This window comes from Stigmatopora argus, chromosome 4, assembly GCF_051989625.1.
Source record: "Stigmatopora argus isolate UIUO_Sarg chromosome 4, RoL_Sarg_1.0, whole genome shotgun sequence".
In the NCBI taxonomy this organism is placed as follows: Eukaryota; Metazoa; Chordata; class Actinopteri; order Syngnathiformes; family Syngnathidae; genus Stigmatopora; species Stigmatopora argus.
In genome coordinates, this window is record NC_135390.1 from 9,087,184 (window position 1) to 9,107,464 (window position 20,281).

The 20,281-nt window shown below is 39.3% G+C and overlaps 4 protein-coding genes across 9 annotated transcripts in view; all 4 read right to left on the minus strand.

Annotated features, from left to right (window-relative positions):
- The window catches only part of kif13a (kinesin family member 13A), a 40,849-nt gene extending 37,296 nt beyond the window's left edge, over nucleotides 1-3,553 (minus strand). For all 5 annotated transcript variants that reach the window (XM_077598779.1, XM_077598781.1, XM_077598780.1 and 2 more), the window contains exons 1-2: nucleotides 3,208-3,553; nucleotides 2,968-3,058 (exon numbers count right to left, since the gene is read on the minus strand). In XM_077598779.1, the coding sequence (XP_077454905.1) occupies nucleotides 2,968-3,058; nucleotides 3,208-3,262 (146 nt within the window). In that variant the 5' untranslated portion in view covers nucleotides 3,263-3,553. The remainder of the gene's footprint in view (nucleotides 1-2,967; nucleotides 3,059-3,207) is intronic.
- A 2,082-nt stretch (nucleotides 3,554-5,635) lies between these two features.
- LOC144073385 (E3 ubiquitin-protein ligase NHLRC1-like) lies at nucleotides 5,636-7,132 on the minus strand. Its single transcript, XM_077599149.1, has one exon. The coding sequence runs from the start codon at nucleotides 6,968-6,970 to the stop codon at nucleotides 5,780-5,782; it is 1,191 nt and encodes a 396-aa protein (XP_077455275.1). The 5' UTR covers nucleotides 6,971-7,132; the 3' UTR covers nucleotides 5,636-5,779.
- A 1,169-nt stretch (nucleotides 7,133-8,301) lies between these two features.
- On the minus strand, nucleotides 8,302-16,427 carry ptdss1a (phosphatidylserine synthase 1a). Its single transcript, XM_077599465.1, has 13 exons — nucleotides 16,064-16,427; nucleotides 14,752-14,843; nucleotides 14,573-14,617; nucleotides 14,364-14,488; nucleotides 13,912-14,070; nucleotides 13,698-13,849; nucleotides 12,753-12,894; nucleotides 11,613-11,725; nucleotides 11,445-11,510; nucleotides 11,064-11,163; nucleotides 10,865-10,933; nucleotides 10,274-10,340; nucleotides 8,302-9,941 (listed from the first exon to the last, which is right to left on the minus strand). The coding sequence occupies exons 1-13, from the start codon at nucleotides 16,246-16,248 to the stop codon at nucleotides 9,847-9,849; spliced, it is 1,410 nt and encodes a 469-aa protein (XP_077455591.1). The 5' UTR covers nucleotides 16,249-16,427; the 3' UTR covers nucleotides 8,302-9,846.
- A 1,012-nt stretch (nucleotides 16,428-17,439) lies between these two features.
- LOC144073560 (uncharacterized) lies at nucleotides 17,440-19,332 on the minus strand. 2 transcript variants are annotated; one of them, XM_077599496.1, is made up of 7 exons: nucleotides 19,204-19,250; nucleotides 18,829-18,994; nucleotides 18,486-18,596; nucleotides 18,334-18,390; nucleotides 17,968-18,066; nucleotides 17,778-17,894; nucleotides 17,440-17,705 (listed from the first exon to the last, which is right to left on the minus strand). In XM_077599496.1, the coding sequence occupies exons 2-7, from the start codon at nucleotides 18,985-18,987 to the stop codon at nucleotides 17,676-17,678; spliced, it is 573 nt and encodes a 190-aa protein (XP_077455622.1). In that variant the 5' UTR covers nucleotides 18,988-18,994; nucleotides 19,204-19,250; the 3' UTR covers nucleotides 17,440-17,675. The 2 variants fall into 2 exon arrangements, with proteins under 2 accessions (XP_077455622.1, XP_077455621.1); XM_077599495.1 differs by having other exon boundaries at nucleotides 18,829-19,332.
- Between the last annotated feature and the right edge of the window lie 949 nt (nucleotides 19,333-20,281).

Sequence of the window (20,281 nt, forward strand, 5' to 3'; positions counted from 1 at the left end):
CTATAATGCGGTTTAGTTCAAAGAATGAGGTTCAACAATCAGAGTAAATCCCTCATGTGCCTTCATATTCTCAAGACACCCACCTTTGCTTTTGTGTATTGATCTTAATGTGGAAAATATAATTTACTATTAATGTGTCATGAGATTTTCCACCTCCCAAACCTAAATTTATTTTGATATATTTAGCTATACAAAAGAGTCTTAAATGTCTCTCTTTTCTCACGAGAGAGGAAAAGTTCCCATGAAAATGTTCCCTGCAGCGATATTTCCCATTTAAATAACCCCTAAATGTGACACTTAATCTGCACACATCAACAGGTGTCTTCAAAACATGGCTGCGAATGGAGAAAAAAAAGCCTCTCGTAAGTCCACCACCAAAATTATATGCTTTTGCAAAACCACTGCAGTCTAAACACATGGAGCCAAATCACCAGCAGCAACAGTATTGTGCGTCAAGGCTTAATACATGTATCGTGGCTGGACGACACAATAGAATAGAATGTGTCACATTTGACATACAAACATGCCAAATGTCCAAAGTTATTACGCATGCACATTGCAAAAATGATGAACTCACAAGCAATAGAAATGACAGTAAGCATCCATTTGAAGTGAAAACTTCAAGTAAACACACCACAAATTCTTGCATAACCAACATACCATCTGAATACAACATGGAAACAAATATAAATCCCATCTCAATTAGAGATATTCCAATTCAGATTTTTTTTGTTTTACTTAAAATCAAATTTAATTGTTTTCAACATGTTTGTCCAATTGCCATACTTTGAGACCAGTGAAAAATGTAAAAAAGTAAAAAAATAAAAAGCAATAGGTAATTAACAAATCATATTTTTTTGTCTTAAAGTGGTCTAGTGCTGGGGCTGGGAAATGTTCACCTAATGTTTTTACTTACAGCAGCCAAAAATTGCGGTGGTGCTGAAAAGACACATGAATACTGGATCTGATTCGATATTGTGACCAAATCCGATACTGTCCGGTATGCCCAAAATGGCTGCTTTTATTAAAGTTATGATTTTTTTTTAAACACATTACCATTACAGATGATGTTATATTTTTTGTTAAATTACTAAAAACGCATTTTTCATAGATTCATCCATTATGCAAGCCTACCTTGCATGCTTTTGGGGTGTGGGAGGAAACCGTAGTACCCGGACAAAACCCTCGGGATTGAACCCTTGATCTCAGAACTGTGCGGTGGGCGTGCTAATCACTCTTTCATCCAGTTTTATACAGTTTACATAATTTATTTGCAATTCAGCAAAGGCAGTTTATGGATTTGTAGTTGAGCCTTCAATGAGGATTTACCCCAAATATTACCCTAAATACAGAACTTAATTTAATACTACTATGAAAATATTGCAACTAACGCTACAATAAACACAATGAAATATATATAAGCATCCAAACATGCCATGCAAATCATCTGGAGGAACTCATCATATTTACCTGATAACATGAAAGAACAGACATCTTGGGCATCCTTATATTAATGTCACTTCTCAGACATCTTGGGCAGCATTATAGTAATGTCACAGCTGCATTCATCTTAAATTATCCCAGTAACAAAACCTTGAGACATTCAACGGCTACATTCGAATGCCTCACAATTGTTTTGCTTAGCTAATGGGTATTGGAAACTTCACATCAATGAGACAACATATTGAGTTGCACACAGATGAGAGGGTCATGTCACTGCCTTCAAACTGCCTTTTACCCTGCATTCATTTAACTCACCGAATGCCATTGAAAGCATCCAATCAATTTTGACTGGGAGAGATGGCAGCTATCAGTCACAATGGAATGGATGGGTGCTACCCTCTTCGCCACCGTGATATGAACACATTTCTATTTTTATTAATTTCATTATTTCAAAAAAAATCTTATTATTAACATTTAATGAATTTGTAATTTTACTTATTCTTTAAAAACAAATCAAATTGATATAAAATACAAAATAATTAGCCGTAAAAAATACAATAATGATTAACAATTATGTTATTTTAGTAATAATTAGACTTGGCATCCACATATCTAGACATTGCATTTTGAGTCGCATAGGCCAAACTTGTTTATTAAATGTTACATGATCCAAAATGTCCAGATATGTATGTGCACACTAACTAGGTCATTATGCAGTGAGCATATGTTTGTTTTTTATTATTATTTCTAAAAATAGGATTATTTTATCCACAATGGCCTGGCCACCTTATAGACGGCAACCATCCACACTCACATTCATACATATATTAATCATTTTGAACCTTGAATTAACCATTATGGAGGAAGCTGGAGAGAAAAAAAAGTTACCTTGGCACAAATTTGGGCACTATACGTAAACGCCACATAGGAAAATTAGAGTCCACATTTGAACCCTGGACCTTAAAATTGTGAGGCAGGTGCGCCCCAAACCACCTAGTCCTAGAGAAACAGCTCTCTTTATTCAAAATACTGTACAACTTTGTGATTCCAGGGATGAAAGTTGGTGTTTTTCTGAAATCTAACGTGACATTTACTTTATATTTCAGTTTACGAGTATGTTATGCAACACAGACCAGAAATCAAACCATGAACCCCATAACTTTGGGGTAGACATACTAATCACTAGTCCCGGTATGTTTTGTCCTGCTGTTATGGCAACACACGAGTACCTTGAGAATGTTATTCTTTGGCATACTGCACAACAATAAAGCTGTGCTAAAATTATTTGTGCACTTGCACTTGGGGTCAGACGTTTACATAACACCTCCGGAGCCCCCCTTGGGGGTCCCAAATACTTTGTGACACCCACTAAGCACAGAAAAGAAAACTATTTAGGTAAACATTTTGCAGGAAGGGCCAAACAATGAAGAGAAAATCCAAATGAAGTGATGCCAGATTTCTAAATGTAAACAATAGACAGTAATAGTGCGAGTTTTATGTCTTTTTTTTCTCTCTTTTTTTTACCTGTTGTCTCCTTTTGCATTGGAGGGTGGTGGGTGAAGAACGGTCTGGTTGTCCTCCATATCCACCACGCATTTTGTATTCAGTTCAATTTCTGCCCCAAGACGTTTGTTTTGCAAAACAAAGCAGACGGCGTCGGTGTCAATGCGACTTTGATTCCGTTAAAACTTCACAAGTGGAAACGATGCGATGAAAAGTTGGCGGATTGAACCGCACACATAAACAACTTTTGAGAAAACCTACCTCTCCGGTTCATGGGCCGAACTCTTACTGCAACTTTGACCTTTGTATCCGACATTTTTGGTCGACTTTTCGTCTGTCTTGCGGGGGAAAGTCTCCGGACAACAAACCAATCGTGCCGAGGCTAAAGGCGACAAATTGTGGCTAAAACAGCGGCGAAAGCGTCCGCGTGTCCACAAGGAAATTGGGGAAAGCTTCCATGGTTGTCTTCTGTATCCAGCGGGCTGTGGTTTTTACGTGCAAATCCAAAATTCGACTCCTCTTCCAGCCAGCATCCCCACCGCCATCTTCCTCCACGGACCGCCGGGGAGCTCGAGTGTTTTGCACTGCTCTTCTCTGCTCTCCTCTGGCAGGCTGTGAAGGCTGCACCACAGCACCCAAGAGGGACAAACCTTTTTTTTTTGGGGGGGGGGGGGGGGGGGGGAAGACGTTTAACACGGAGACCACCGCTCATTGGATGGAGACGGAACACCAGTCATGTGATGGTACGCGTTAATATACGTACACGCAACTCTGGAATTTCATTAATACACGTACATATTTTTTTCTAATTAATACTAGTGTTGCACAATACAATTATTTTGGGTTCCCCCATAAGATTTCTGTATGGAATCGCCCGATACTGTGCAGACACCATGCTTAATAATAATGATGATGATAATCAGCATGATAGATTACAGTTTACTCATGGAAATGTATAATCAGGGCTTGATTGGATACTGCTTAACTCATTTGTTCATTCGTTTTCTGAACTACTTGTCCGAAGGGTGTCAGACCGGGTTGGTTCGCGGGCCGCGTTAACGTCAACTCGATTTCATTTTAGATATAATATTTAGATTTTTTTAATAAATGGATTAAAAGAACTGGATTAAAAGCCCTGAATATTCCGTTTTTTATAGATCTAAAACAATGTTTATTTTAGCTTTTTTTATACATATATATTTTTAGATTTTACAAGATGATTTTTGAACTAAAAACACAGAAAAAAATTGATTAAAAAATTACAATTATTGATTTAAAAGGGGGAAAATCAGGAAATGTAATATACATATATACTCTTCATTTTAATTTGATCCTAAAACAGAAAGTCGGCACTCATGATTTACTTTCCCGAGCCACACAAAATGATGCGGCGGGCCAGATTTGGCCCCCGGGCTGCCACTTTGACACATGTGACTTATCCTCACAAGGGTCGCAGGGGGGGCTGGAGCCTATCCCAGCTACTACGGGAACCAGGCAGGGGACACCCTGAATGGGTGCCCAGCCAATCGAAGGGCACAAGAAGACGGACAACCATTCACGGTCACACTCATACCAAGGGCCGATTTAAAATGTTCAACCAGCCTACACTGCACACTGGAGGAAACCGGAGTACCCAGAGAAAAGCCACGCCAGGCCGGCAAACTCCACACAGTGATGACTGACTTGGGATTGAACCCACGACCCCACAAATGTGAGGCTGACGCACTAACCACTCGGTCCCCGGATGCTTATAACTCTTTGTCTGCAATTGACGATGCTAAACGTCCAATCATACAGCGAATTTAACAAATCCCCCACGTTAGGTAGCGGACGGCCATCGTGAGAATAGAAACCAGTGGTTGGAAAATTGATCTCGAAAAGTACATTTTGCACAGTATCAGCGGGTTATTTATTGCTACTTGTCGATACAAATGACATCAGTTTAGTGCAACCCAAATAAAAACACCAAAAATATATCCACTCATTTCCAACACTGCATATTCTTCAAAACGCAAAAGATTATTCTGCAAATTCCATCGCACAGGAGTTTGAGGGTGGTGGTCGATCAGGCAAAGAGGACAGCAAACCTAAAATGTGGATGGGTAGACCTTGTGGAAAGAAAAAGTGACAAAGGCTACAAAACTATTGTCCTAAACCACAACAAATGCATATATATATAGATTCAAATGTGTTTTATTTATATATTGTATGCTTAAAAGCTGCACATTCAAAAGCTGAGATGTGGCAACACTCTAATTTACACTGACAGTATATTATTCATAAAACACTTCAAATAAATGGAAAGTTATGGCTTTTTAAAATAATGTTCACAACTCAGAACAGATATTTAAATTTCCATTAGTTAAGGTAAACAAATCATAGGTTTACCAGTGACCTTTCTTGACCTTTGAAGTGTCTTGAGTAATCCCAGGTAGGTAATGTTGTAAATACTGAGGGTTGGACAGAATATCGATATTGTGCTTTAATTTATCGCTCTTTTCGCTATATATTTAGTTCATCATGATGTTGCTGTTGATATTGCTGCTGTGCGATTCAACTACATGTCAATAAAGAGAAAAAAACCACACACACAAACAACTTTTTTTAAATATTTATGCATTTGACAATTTTCTTTTTGAGACAAACGTCTTTTGATTAATATTGGTTCTGCACCATTGCATGGTTTTGAATTTGTCATTAGCACAGTTTTGAGTAGAAGACAAAGATTAGGGGTTTAATCTCATTTTGTCATGTCAATTATGAGGAGAAATGTATTGATTGCTGGACAAATTTAGACCCTGCATACAGCAATTTCGCTATCCAGTCAAACTATTCAAGAGTACATCTTGACTGTGTGGTCTCCACCGTCCACAACCATGAGAGTGTTGTTAACCATCACTAGTCCAACAGGTCTAATAAGATGCTCTGCCACAAGAGGAGTGAGAACCGGAGCACCATGTCCATTCTCAAAACTCCAAATCATCCCCTGTAGGGAGTCGAGCACAATTAGCTGTCCGTTCTTATCAAATGTCACAGAAGACATGACGATCTTGACCGAAGCTTTCAGGTTCACGCTTAAAGTGTCTGCCTGATAGAGAACATGGAAATCTGGTGAGAACACTGTCAATCTGGAGAAACTCTGCTCTCTTGGTGAATGCACATGTTCCATCACCGCCGTCTGACCGTTCGCCCGGCAGCAAGCCACCGTTTTTGGGCGCTCCAAATGTGACACCATCGTTCTTTCCTCTAGAGTGACACCCTGTCTGTAGTCCACCTTGATACGAGACAGTGTTCCCGCATTCACATCTGACACGAGGATGTGGCCGGCGCTGTCCGTGTCCACTCCCCAAGGCAGAGAGAAGCCGGCCTTGACCGAGATCACGTGGGTTCCCCTGGACGTGAACACCTTGATGGCTTTATCTCCAGCGTCGGTCACGACGACATGACCGCAGTGGGTCACCGCCACATCCACCGGGTAGCACACCTCTTCGCTGGCATGTCCTCTTTGCCCAAAAGTGTTTAGCTTCTTCCCTTGAGGAGTAAATACCACCACCCTTTTCTCGCTGTCGTGAACTACAAATACGGTCCCAGAAAATGGCATTACGGCCAATCCCGTAGGGTTGATTAGGGTCCCCCAGCCACCAAAAGTCAAACAGAGATGGAAGTTCTTGCCACGCCCTGCTGAGGCCGATTCTTCTACCTGTTTCTCCTGGTACGACGTGGCAGGACTAAACAAGAGCAGCTCCTGCAGGTCACATAGAACCCGGCATTGAGAAGTGGCGTCAATGGGGCACAGCTGTCGACAGAAGGGGCACTCCAGCTTCTTCAGGAGAGGGTGGGACAGAGCCCTGATGCATTCCACGCACAGGACGTGACCGCACGACAGGTTCTGCGGCCTGCGCTCGGCCTTCTGAGCGTTGAACTTCTCAAAACAGACTTTACACTCGAGCAAGTTGACCTGTATCTCTCGCAACGTGCCCTCGGTTTGCCGTGGGTCGCCACCCCTCGAGCAACTGTGTGCCATGGCTGCAAACGGATGATCTTAATCTGAGCTGCAGGAAAAAAATGGTTGGAGTGATTCCTATTAAAAAGCGGGGAAAAGTAGAATGGCTTAAGTGGGAAGAGCATTGCTACATTTTCATTGCTGTGCTGCGCCCTGTGCGCTAGGCCCAAATCACGTGATTTTTGGCACCAAAACGACATTCTCTGCTGCCCTCTTCTGGAAACAAACTCAATCACCAGATAATGGCGAAACTTTACCGCACTCATGAAAGGGTGCTTGTCTGAATCTGATAAGGCTAAATCTGATCCCAATTGACAACTGTGAGCAATTTTGATGCTTTAACCTAATCTGCATGTTTTTGGAATGTTGGAGTTGAAAATACCCATATTAGCAGAGATAACATGCAAATTGCACAAAGGACAATCTGAAATTGTGGCCTCTATGACAACGATCCCTGGCTCCGGCCTTCTTGTTTGCATGTTATATCCGTGCCTATCTGGGTTCCTGGCTACTGCTCAGTTGGCTGGGATCAGCTCCAGCACCCCACCACCCTTGTTAGGATAAGCAGCTAAGATGACATGGCACATTTCTCAATAAATGTGTACACTGGCTTGTCTATTATTTACAGTAAACTGACAAATTTTACTGTTGGCAAAGTGACCATTTTATTTAAAAACACTTTACCAGTTGTATTTTGCAAAAAATATTTTGAATGAATTCTGGTAGTAAAAACAAAGTACTAATTTAAATAAAACCAGAAATAACTCGTTATTGTGGCCAATAACACTATAATTTAAATTTAATCAATTTACAACAAATCAAGACTACAGTATATTGAAAAAGTGAACAGGCAAGATTCAGGATTGGACCAGGCCAGTTTTCCCCAGTGATATATCAAACAAATTCTGTCGCCGGTGTGGAATCTGAAGATGTTTTCTCTTAAATCACACGCTGTTTCTTGATTTAGCATGCAACATACTCACCACGCCTTTGAGACTCCAAATTCCAACACGTCCCTGTGAACCCACTTCCCAATCCCACAAAGACTTTGCCCTTCGCCGCAAAGTCACATTTCCTTGCAATGCATTCGTGATGCAGCTTTACATGAGGAAGCTATTTTAGTTTCATGATGTGCAGTGAAATTGGATCTCATACAAGTGAAGCCCTTTGGAGGTTGGCCAAGGTCATTTGCAATTTCCTTTTGTCAAGAACACAACCTAATGTAGGGTCACTTATTTGCAGGAAGCACGATGAACTGCTGGTTAGCAATGCATCGCAACTCTAAGGGTAAGGGTTTGAATCTCAGCTCTCTGTTCTGTGTTACGTCATCGCATTGGAAACAGAGCCTTAAGGAACATGTAAAATATTTTTAATGTGGTTCAGTATTGTTTCACAGTGATATAGAACGGCACAAGTAATTTCCCATGTAATATTTTGGCAAATTACGTATACAAACCAGGAAAACTCATGTATAAGAGAATCTTTGTATCAGACCAGTAGGTGGTCTCAAACATACAAAAATCTGATTTGTCAGGGTATTATTATTCCTTAGAGATGCACAACAAAGAGAAAAAGTAAGCATTAGCATCCAAAATACAAATACAGTAAGTGTAAAACCACCATCTGTATTGTTGCTTTGTGGAAGATCTCTCATAAAACATTGAGACAAAATACAACTGACCTTGACAGGCAAACAGAGACCAATAGGCTTGCATACTAAAACCAAAATTACAAGACTAACAACAAATTTGAACTTGACATGCTGAGTGATCAATGTGGGAGTGCAAATCATGTGGTTGCTAAAGAGATAGTTAAAAAATGTGGAAACTAAGTTCCGAATTTTTCAATTTTGACGTGATATTGCACATGGAATGTGTGCTGCATGAGATGGCGCCAACTTAATTACGCCTTGGTTACCATTGACAAATATAGACGTCAAATCTGTTTGAACTAAGATGGTCGGCAGGTCAATCAATGCCATTGACGGAGATAGGCGTCCAACCCATTTGAATTCTGAGGGGCTGGCAGTCCAGTGTTGATAGGAATAGACATCTATTGCTGTCAATGGCAGCCAATGACTGAATAAAGCAATTTAGGACAAACGTATTAATGCAGAGAGAATTTGGACAAAGAGAAAACATGCAAACAGGCACATAAGGCGAATACAAAAGTTACAATGACATTAGGAAAAAAAAATAGCCGCCAGTGTGCCGTTGCTGAGCTGTTTTCTAACATTTGCAGCCATGCACGTGTAACTATGTCATCAGTAATTGTGTACCCTGATGAACTATATTTGCCCTTCGTAACTACCCTCACGGTATTAAAATAAAAAATAAATAGCAGCCAAGAAAGGACATGTAGAAAAATTGCTGACAAATCCCATGAGACTTGGCATGGCAAATGTGCAGTTCTTCAAGGCAAACATCAGTAAGCTGTGTGCTTTCATTTTGTTCCGGATTGTGGGGAAGCCGCGCCTTCAAGTCACTCACCAACAGTGCTGACGTACCCGGCGCAGCATAGTAAATGGACAACGTAACGCAGTTATTATTGATAAAATATTTGAACACCTGTGTGCCATACACAGAGCTTAAAAATGTATAGTGAAATGTTTGGAGTGCAAATAAATGATAGCAGTTCCGTGCACACATGATCAGCTAACACAAAGCATGCAATTAAATCTACACTTGGCAGTTATTTTTCACCGTCACCTCGTCTTTTCACACAAGCGCACGAACACCTGTTAGCCGTGTTATGTAAGCTATGGGTGCAGCGCTCCAACATCACTGCATGATCCAGTTAGTGATCAGTTGGTGACTCCTGAGGGCAACCTAGTCATGTCATATTTTACTGGCCCCAGCAGACCTTTCTGGTGTGAGTTTAGGAACTCCTTCTGCTTCCTATTGGCTGTCCGCACCCGTGACGGAGTTGAGCTTTTCCAAGCCCCTTCCTCTATGTCGAATTTGTGAGCAGTCCCCATCCACACTAGGCTCTTCTGAAATACAGATAGACCTCGCAATGAATAAAAACATAGTATCGGTTACAGTATCAGTTCACGAACACTTCAAAATACAATAGATCCTCACTTCATTGGGGTTATATTTTACTGGAAACAACAATTTGAGGTTGTGCTTCACAAGACAGCAAAAAAAGCTTGTGCCTTTGCACACACACTTTTTGTGCAAAGTTTGTCGCGTGCCGAAACAGTTTGAAATTAATTAACGCCCTTTTTGCAGTTTTTTTCTGAGTGGTTCAATGACCCCTGATTTTACAACGGGCTCCTCGCAAAGAGTGGACGTTTCCTGTACATATAACATTTCACTGTACCTGGAGGTTCTTCTGATGCCTCGTCAGCAAACTCAGAGTAATTTGCGTCCTCACATTCTGAGAAGAGCTGTGAGAATCGAAACAAGAGACGCACATGTCAAGCGGGAACCACATTCCCCCCTTCAAATACTTGCTTAGGAAACCAAAAGATACAATCTTGCAAAGCAACTTTGACTATTTTCACTTCACAACTTTTGATTCCATGTACCTACTCACTGGTAAAATGAATAAAGTAAGCTAAAAGACTGACTTTTTTAAGCCAGTAAAATTCATTTGTGTGGAAATACTTTCCGCAAGCATAAATGTTTCTCTCGTATAGAAGAGATGGGAAATCAGAATGACTTAGAATTCTTTGCAAATGTGACTGCACTCATGGACTTTTGTTGGAAAAGAAATCCAGTTATTATGACCCTTTATTCCATAAAGTTTCCTACCATTTTGGGGCCCCTTTAATCAATAAGAGCAGACCTACAAATCATGGGGATGTCACTCAAAAGTGGATGTTGTTTATAAATCATTTGACTTTCCACTGACCACGTCTTTACAAAATAAAAATAAAATAATTAACAGATTTAAAAATAATCTGCATACCTTTTCTCTTGGACCATAGGTCTCGGCATATGACACCATTCCATACAGACACAGGAATGTAGTGAAGGCCTTGAAAGGTTGAATACAAGAACAGGTTTGAGTAAAAGTATAAAGCTGGTGAAATTTACTATTGACACACCAAAAAAAAAAAACTCAAAAAAACTAACCTATCTTAAAATACCAAAAAAAGACTACTTACCAAACACAGAAGCCAGAGGATCACATAGAGAACCTGTGTTTTGGAGAACAAGTCTTGTCCAAATTTGATACACGCCAGCGCCTCCAGAAAGGCTATCGCCCTGGGCAAGGTGAGAGAAACAACCAAGTCAAGCCTTCAACCACCTGCAGTCGACTTAAAATATACACAAACAATCTGCTGTGTGGACCAGACTAATGCTTTTTCAGTGGTAGTCATATGGGTAAACAAGCTTGGCTCCATGTATGCACATTTTGCAGTATCAATTCATCATGGTTATTATTGCCATATTTATTGGCTAAAATAAGTCTGTGGCAGGGCTCAACGACATTTAACATTTGTTCAAAAGAATGAAAGAACCTTTGTGGCACAGCGCTTACTTACCCAAACACCCAACACTGGGTCCCAACTCTTTTGCACTGGGTATCTGTGAGGTAGGCATAATACTGCCTGAAAAAAAGAAAGCAAACAGGCCAGTGAGGAGCATGAAGAAATTGATATATTATAATCATACATACGCGAATTTTCTAATGTAGACAGAAAGCGTCTCACCTGACTGTTGGTGCTGTGATGATGCCGACAAACAGGATCCGACACCAGCTGAGGGGGTGACTGGCCGGAAAGACAAATATGTGCTTGAGGAAAAATGTGTTTAACTCTGTCAGCTGGAAAGATGCAGAAAAATAATTGTTAAAACAACAACGCACCACAACAGGTCAAACTTTCAATACTGCGTCATTGTTAGTATTGGTGATCCGCAATAATTGTGTGCAGTGAGAAATTATACAATTTCATTGTAAATCAATATATTGGTACATACAGTATAATGTATTAAACATATTGGTACCACTTGGCGCCACCAAGGATGTTGGTGCAAATACACTGAACAAAAATATAAACACAAATATAAATGAAACACTTGTTTTAACTCCCATTTTTACCGAGATGAACTCAACCATCTAAAACATTTAGATGCATAAAATAACCCTTTGAGCAGATGTTTTTGATAATTAAACCTAGTATATAATATCTGCAATTTGAGTTATCATGTATTCATTCATCTATAGTTTACCAATCTTTACTTCAGACGCTTTGACAAATATGTGTTATTGTGACAATTGAATTGATCAGAAGGATAAAAACAGAGCAGGGTGTTGCATTGTGCGAGTTCCTCTCATTCCCACAACGCATAATGAGAGTGGAGGCCTGCCGCAGTGCTATTCTCTCATTTGGCCCGGAGCCTGTGTGAGTGAACCAGCTCAACTGTACCCATGCTGAGTCTGATGCAATTGCTTCATTCTTCAAGTTTGGCAATTACTGTGTGGAGGAGGCTAAAGACAGAAGAGATGCTGCTCACCCATGTGCATGAAAATACTGTTTCAACATGCAGAATGACAGGGGAAACCCCCAGTGTTGCCATGGCGCACAAATGCTAGTGACAACGCAGCCTGAGTGTGATTAAAAACAATGGCGCTTACTCAATATCGAACCCTTCTTTAATTAATTGTACCCATGTAATCCGGCCTGGTTTTGCGTCTTTGTGGGATTAGCTGTTAATGCGCAGACAGCAGGATATCCGAGCATTAAATGGATCATTGTGAGACGAGTTAAAGATTTCAATGCAATTAGATTAGCCCAGATTTAGAGTGATGGACCCCCAGGACGATCCCCGACTATCTGTCGCTGACCCACCTGCCAGATGATCATGAAGAGATAGACGCCCATCACTCGCTGCAGAGAGGATTTAGGATCTAGCCAGCGCACGTAGGTCCAACTTGCTGGTGTGAACTGCAAAACTGCTCGTTTGATCTTCCCTGTGGTGGTGTGAATGTCTCTGTGATAGGTACAAGGGGAGAGGATCAAGATCAGGTGTAGTGTAGTATTGGGTAGTACACACTGAAATCTCTAAACTGTCAAGCTGTTTTGGACAATAGTTGCCATGCCTCTTAAGTATTCAAAACCTGTTTTTCGTGTCATCTTCTCACTTTACAGTATACTAATGTGGAATGACATTGTCTTAGGCAAGGTTTGGCGAAGTGTCTGTACTCATACTGGCCCCTGGTGGCCAATGAACAAACAGCAAGAGGAGGAGCACAATGCCCATTGAACTGAAGGCAGAAGGGGCAAAAAAGTCTTTACTTTTTTACATTCTAATCAATTATTAGTATTGTATGTTTCTGTAGAAAATATTATGGTTATTCTTACTTTAATTAAAAATACAAAAACATGGTTTTGGTAAAGGATTGACTTGAACCAATTATTAGCATTTGTATTACCTTGATAAATGTCCAATCCATATTTACTAGGAGTGTATGATCTCTGCCAGACCTCTTAGTGAAAATGGACTGGAGGTTTATTACCATCAAGGTGTGTTTTTACAGACTAAATTGTTGTCAATTTGCCACTCAAGTAGAAGTTATTTTTCTACCATACAGGTTTCTAGGATGTGCGAGGAAATCGGAATACCCAGCGATAACGCATGCATGTACAGGGAGAACATATACCTAAACTCCACAAAGGAAAGAAACCATCTCAGAACTAGAAGGCGTACCGTGAACCCCAGTTTAGAACACATTTTATGACAAGGAATACTACAACGTGTAAAACAACATTATTCTGTTCATTACTGGCACATACTTGATACTAGCCCAGTGGTACGTCCTCATCTCCAGAAAGCGGCACACCGTCATGCCCATCCAGATCCCCCCGCCATTACACAAGAGGATGTCCAGAATCACCTGGTCCCACCAGCACTCCGCAAAGTTGGGGAGGAGATGCATGAAGAAGAGCTACGGGAAACACACGTAAGATTGGATGACAATCCTGTGAAGAAGATGCCACTACACAGTACCTCTGTAAGCTCCCATGTAATACTGATGGTCCAGCAAAGGCCGTAACTTCGAATAAGGAGGGCCTTCATGCCCCAACCCCAGAAATGGCTGAATGCAAAGATGTCAAAATGGCTGAGAATTCTCTCCCAGGTGATGACATGGCAGTTGACTGCATACTCCTAAGAGGGGAGCAGTACACACAAGGTAGAAATCATTAAATCGTTGTAGTACAATCTGTACACCGGTACTTTAAAAAATGATCCTGATTTTAAAAACCGAATTCCCCTGTAGGAATGAGAAGATTAAATAACTAGTTTCAAGTTCACATTTTTATCATCCAAAAAGTAGCTATTAATTGGAGAAAAAAACACTCATCTGTTAAAGACTATTTTACAAGCATCTCTATTGCTTACTATATATCCAGCCACCGTCATAATTTCGAAGTTTGTCCGCATTACTCTTCATCACTTACCATTATGTCAGCCTCTCGTTTTGCATATCGCAGGTTGGGATCCAGCCAGTACATTAACTGTTTAACCTGGCGCCAGTTCAGGAAGATGATGAATACCAGGAAGAGGAAGTAAAGCACACTCAGACCTGGAACAGAATTGTCATAAATAAGAAGTCTGCACTACAGTATGTTTCCAATAAGCTTTGTTGTCATTCATTCATATTACTCACCAAAGACTATTCTCCATATTGCTGGATGAGGTCTGGTGAAAGGACCTAGAGAGATTGAATGATGTAAAATATATGTATTAAAAGAGGCACAAAAATTTCACCAAACAGCAATGACGTTTATAATTATTGTTGCATAAATTATGTATAGAAATATTTACACATTGCATCATAACACTCACCATTTGGAAAGGCCAAAACACTAATAACAAGGAAGAAGGAGATCACCAGAATTAAACCCACCCAAAGGTTATTGTCAGGATTTCCATCATCTCTGGAAAAAAAAGGAAAACCTTTTAACTTACAATTACAAAAAAAAACATTAAAAATGTAATCATTTCTGATGAATGAACCAAGTGTGCATTATTCTATTTGTAATTGTTAGAACTGTATGTTTGTTTGCTGTATTTATGATTTTTTGCTGGATAAACTTAAGCAACTTATAAACATGACTGACTGTAATGTCAGTAAGTGTTACCGTACTGTATTTACTAGCTTCATGCCATCTGTTGACAACATTTTTTACAGGTCGGCCTGTCAAGTCGTCACTCAAGTAGTTGTTATTCTTGTTTTTTTCCTCCCGCTTTTGCACTAACTTTGAAGTAATACTCATTTACTCCTCAGACAGCATTTGCATTTTTATATACCAGCTGCTGATTAATTCATAGTAGACTTATATTTTCTTGTAGGTCACGAGTCAGCCAGTAGAGGGCACTTGTCACAGCCTTCAATCTGTAATGTGCTGTAGCACACACTTGTTTGACACAGCAAACACCTGCAATGTCTCATAAACCATCTTTAACTCCTTTTAGTGTACTCATTTAACTAATCATGCAATTCATTCTGCGGCATGAAAATCACGATCGAGGAGCCTGCATGACCTGATTGCCTAACTAGGTGCCTACAGGCAACAAGAAGTACGCAACTGATAAATGTAATTAAACATTCCCAAAACAACAAAGTTCTAGCATTAAGGATCAAACCGTAAAAATCCCTAGATTATAGCTTCCAAATGAAAGTGATTGTAATCTGACCACAAATAGCAGAAGTGGATATTTTAATTCCGCAATGAAATAATCTAATTAATAAGACCTAAAACAACAATAACAACTAAATCAAACTACTTAACTCTGATCCGTCTTCAAATAACCGAGGTCCAGCCATTTTAGTTTGTGTCATATTCCAAATAGAACAGTTTTTGAGCTCTTCCACCGGGCCATCTATGTAAATTAACAAACCACTGCCTTCCCACGTTGTAGCGGGGGAACACTGTATTTGACATTCCATCTTTTCAATACTACACTTAACTGATTCATGATCTTCAAAGCAACGTCGTGTATGATCCCACTCGTTTAATGTCATGTATTTAGTGGAGTTTGTGTAGTAATAGATCACAGGCAGCTGGCGTCCCACTCACATCGCCAAAGATAAGAGCATCACAGCCCCTGTTAGCCACCTGCTAGCTACCCAAGCTAGTCTGTTCAGCCGCCTTACCTCGCGAAGGCGAAGTACATCAAACAGACCACCGTGCCTGTCAACAGCGTGATGGTGTGGGGCCGGTAGAAGAAATCTATGGTTATGTCCTCGACCTGCTGCTCGTTTATCATTCGGAAATGCATTCTATAGTTCACGTCATCCTTGCTCAGTGTAAGGGAGTCCCGGCTGTACACCGACTCCATAGCAGCTAGCCGACCGCCCTCACCCAAACGTAACCAAGGGCGGCGAGGCAACCACACGAACGCAAACGTAACCGCCGCAATATAGGCACATTTCTGGTGTAAAAAGGCAGCGTGAGGCGTGACGTCTTGGAAATGAAACGCTGTGGAAATAATGGCAACAGAGAGGTGGAAGGGGTTTTGATTGGTGGAAACTCAAACGGGTGTGTCATCGCGGAAGAGCTCTCCGTCACGTGTTCGAATCATTGTTTTTGACTTGACCTCTAATAAAAAACACAAACACGAGTTAATATTCCGAATTTACTGGATTACATAAAACTCGAGTAGGAGTACAATGACAAGGTCCAAACGAATAATTAAATAAAACAAATCACGGAAAGCAACAACACAGGGTTCGTGGTGTTTGTTGCCCTCTGCTGGTCGTTTATTTTTTCGCAGGACAAATTTATGCACCAAATTTGAGAATTTCGAGTTTCGGATATGTTCCTGGCGGCAGAGTGATTAGCGCGTCGGCCTCATAGCAATGGGGTTCTGGGTTCAAATCCAGGTCACGTCCACCTGTGTGGAGTTTGCATGTTCTCCCCGGGCCTCCGTGGGTTTCCTCCGGGTACTCCGTTTTCCCCCCACATTCCTAAAACATGCATGGTAGGCTGAATGGACACACTAAATTGCCCCTAGGTATGGGTGTGTGTGTGCATGGTTGTCTGTCTCCTTGTGCCCTGCGATCGGCTGGCCACTGATTCAGGGTGTCCCCCGCCTCTGGCCTGGAATCAGCTGGGATAGGCTCCAGCACCCCCTGCGACCCTAATGAGGATAAAGCGGTTAAAAAAATGAGATGAGATGAGATATACAATTATAGGCTACAGAATGTTTTGGGCCATAACATTTCTTAAAGAATATCAATAATTGCTGACTCTTCACTTTTCTCTCTCACCATCCTCCCAGTAGTTGGTATAAGAAAAAAATCAGAATGTGCACTAATAAGACATTGTTTGGTCAGTGTCTAGTGGTACGTTTGCTAAACTTTGGCAAGCCACATTTCAACATAAGTTACTAATTCAAAGCACTTCATAAAATCATAATTGAGATTCGACGTCCACAACACAGATTTATTAGAAGGAAAATTTGGAATACGATGAATTAAAGCCATGTTTAGTGCCATGGGAAATGAATGAATAATTAGTCTGAGTTCAAACATAGTGAAGTGCAATGAAATTGTGTTTTCAAACAAAATATGCTCATATACAAGTGATGAGTGGGAAGATATAAACATTTTCAAGAAATTATTAAACTATATAACAAAACCAAGATCATGGTGTGGCTGATACATTAACACGTACATTTATTTGAACGTGGATGACAATGATGTGCCTAAGAAAAAAAATATCTGACAGTGCATATCGTCTGTTTGTCCATTTGCATCTGCCTGTTTAGTCCTCTAGTTTCAGCTGAATGAGAGGCTGCAGAGAAAAATGGTTTTCATTAATTTTATTGGTTTGGAGTTTTCAAGGATAACAGACGATTCAACATACCAGAGTATTGAAATGTTGTCTGCACACAGCTTTACTCTGCCACACGATTAGAAATAAGGCCATCAAGCTTTCTGCTGCAAACAGGCACGTAATTGTCACTTGCATTCCTTTTTGCAACTGGAGGGAAAAAGAAGCAATGTATGTTCATTTTGAGTCTTGCAAAAGTGGAGGTTTCAAATACTGAATTCACCTTAGACTCTGATGATTGGTTGTGGCTGAGTATGGTGAAACAAAGTCCCAAAGTGGACCACAGGAAACTGCTCATGTTCAGACATAATGATACTTTGGTCTGAAAAAATAAATGTAACACAATCACTTGAGCTATCTAAACCAGGTTTTTTTTAATGTGTATTTTATATATATATATATATATATATATATATATATATATATATATATATATATATATATATATATATATATAATACACATAAAAAAAAAAACCTGCTTTAGATAGCTCAAGTGATTGTGTTACAATTATTTTTTCAGACCAAAGTATCATAAGTATCATATATAAAATACGTACACATTTAAAAAAATGGTAACGTAGACTTACCACACGAATGTTGCGAATATGTCCTGCTGCATAGGTCAGTATTCCGCCGAGCAAAAACTAACATTGATTAAAAAATAATAATAACATAAGAGACCATAAATGAGCACACATCATTTGGCGTGACAATGGTATGAGTCTGAGATGATATTTACCAAAATGTTGGGTAAGATGAAGAGCAACTTATCGTATAGGTGATAGAAAATGTTGAGCGGATAGAATAGGATGAGAATGACAATCAACACTCCAGCAAGGAATTGTGCTGCCTATAAATTTCAAAGAATCGATAGATTTCAACCAGTGTGCAATCACTTAAGACAAATAAATACACCTTTAAAATGTGACATTTACATTACTGGGATAATAACAACTTCCTACTCTTGACAATTTGGACACCACTGCCTTAAAATGAGCTCTTAAAGTTGTAAATAAACACATTTTTTAAAATAATGAGAGCAATTATCACTACTTTTTATACTTTAGAAGATGTATGCTTACCCCGAAAGGTTTTGGGTGGCCATTGGAAACAAAAACCTTGAATGAGTCTCTGAAAACACAATTAAACTCTTTTGGCAACATCGGCCCGAGTCCTTCACTGTCCTTCCCAATAGAAATATTGATAACCATGGAGTCGTCACAAACAAATATCTTCCTCATCGTCCTTCTGGAACACCAAGGATGGAAGTTAAAACCAATCCATATATAAGCACGATACGGTACTTCCTTCCCCCTTATGTGCATTCAATGAGTTAAGCAAATTCTGTTTCTTGTATACTAACACAACAAATACAGCCAGTTGAAAGATTTCAAAAGACAAATTAAAGTTTCTATTCAAAACTCACCTGTTTTGAAGCAATGTTTATCAGTACATACCTTAAAATGCAACCAGGATGATCTTACAAGTGTTGGCTGAGTGAGGAAGTGAGAAGTGTTTCTTTCTGTTACGTCGTCTTGACAAAAATTGTACTTACTAAGAAAGCCACTTGTTTGAGGGACGAGCACATTCTGAAACGGTGAGAAACATAATTTGAGATCTTTTTTTTTCAACATTAAGTCTTTGAAGCCTTTAAATCATGTTGTTTCAACATCATTCTTTTCACCAATTTAAGTTAAAACTTGCTTTTCTGATAATGGGACGCATAATGTTAAAAATGTCAATGTCTGCTCAATATAGATAATTGACTATTACAGACAGCTATTCAATCTCAACGGAAAAAATAAAAATGGAAATGTGACTAAAAAAATAATTATCACAAGGGTACCCATCCTTTGTATTTAATTGTCATGTACTGTATTTACCATGTAACTAATATTTAGGCTGTATTGGTTGATACATTGTCAATAATTTTATAAATATACTATATCAAATACGCTTATAAATAACACAAAGAAATTATTGTATGCACCGTGTGTGACTGTATAAATTTAAATGTTATAATTAAAGTAAACAACACAATACAGCGTTTTGCCAAGTGTAATACAATTGCAAATATAATATCTATTCAACCACTCCCATGCTTCTATGTTACAACAGAATTTATGGGAGTATTGCAAATAAAACCTCCGATATTTACAACAATTGAATATGTTGCATAGTGACAGTCATTGGTTTCCTATTTTTTTTAAATGAAACGGTGGTGTGTATTCTGTGAAAAACTAATGTAATGTAAAATTATTCACACATATATATATATATATATATATATATATATATATATATATATATATATATATATATATATATATATATATATATATATGTATTTTTTCATTTTTATTTTTTTTCAAAATGTATATCCAATATTCAGTAGGCCAATGCACTCTCACTTTCAAAACGGCTAGCAAGCCCAATTTACATCAGCTGAGTTTTGTGTAATAAAAACGTACATTGTATAACTTTTTATACCTAACTTATTACAGGTTTTCGTTTTTTAAAGTTATTTAGGCTTCA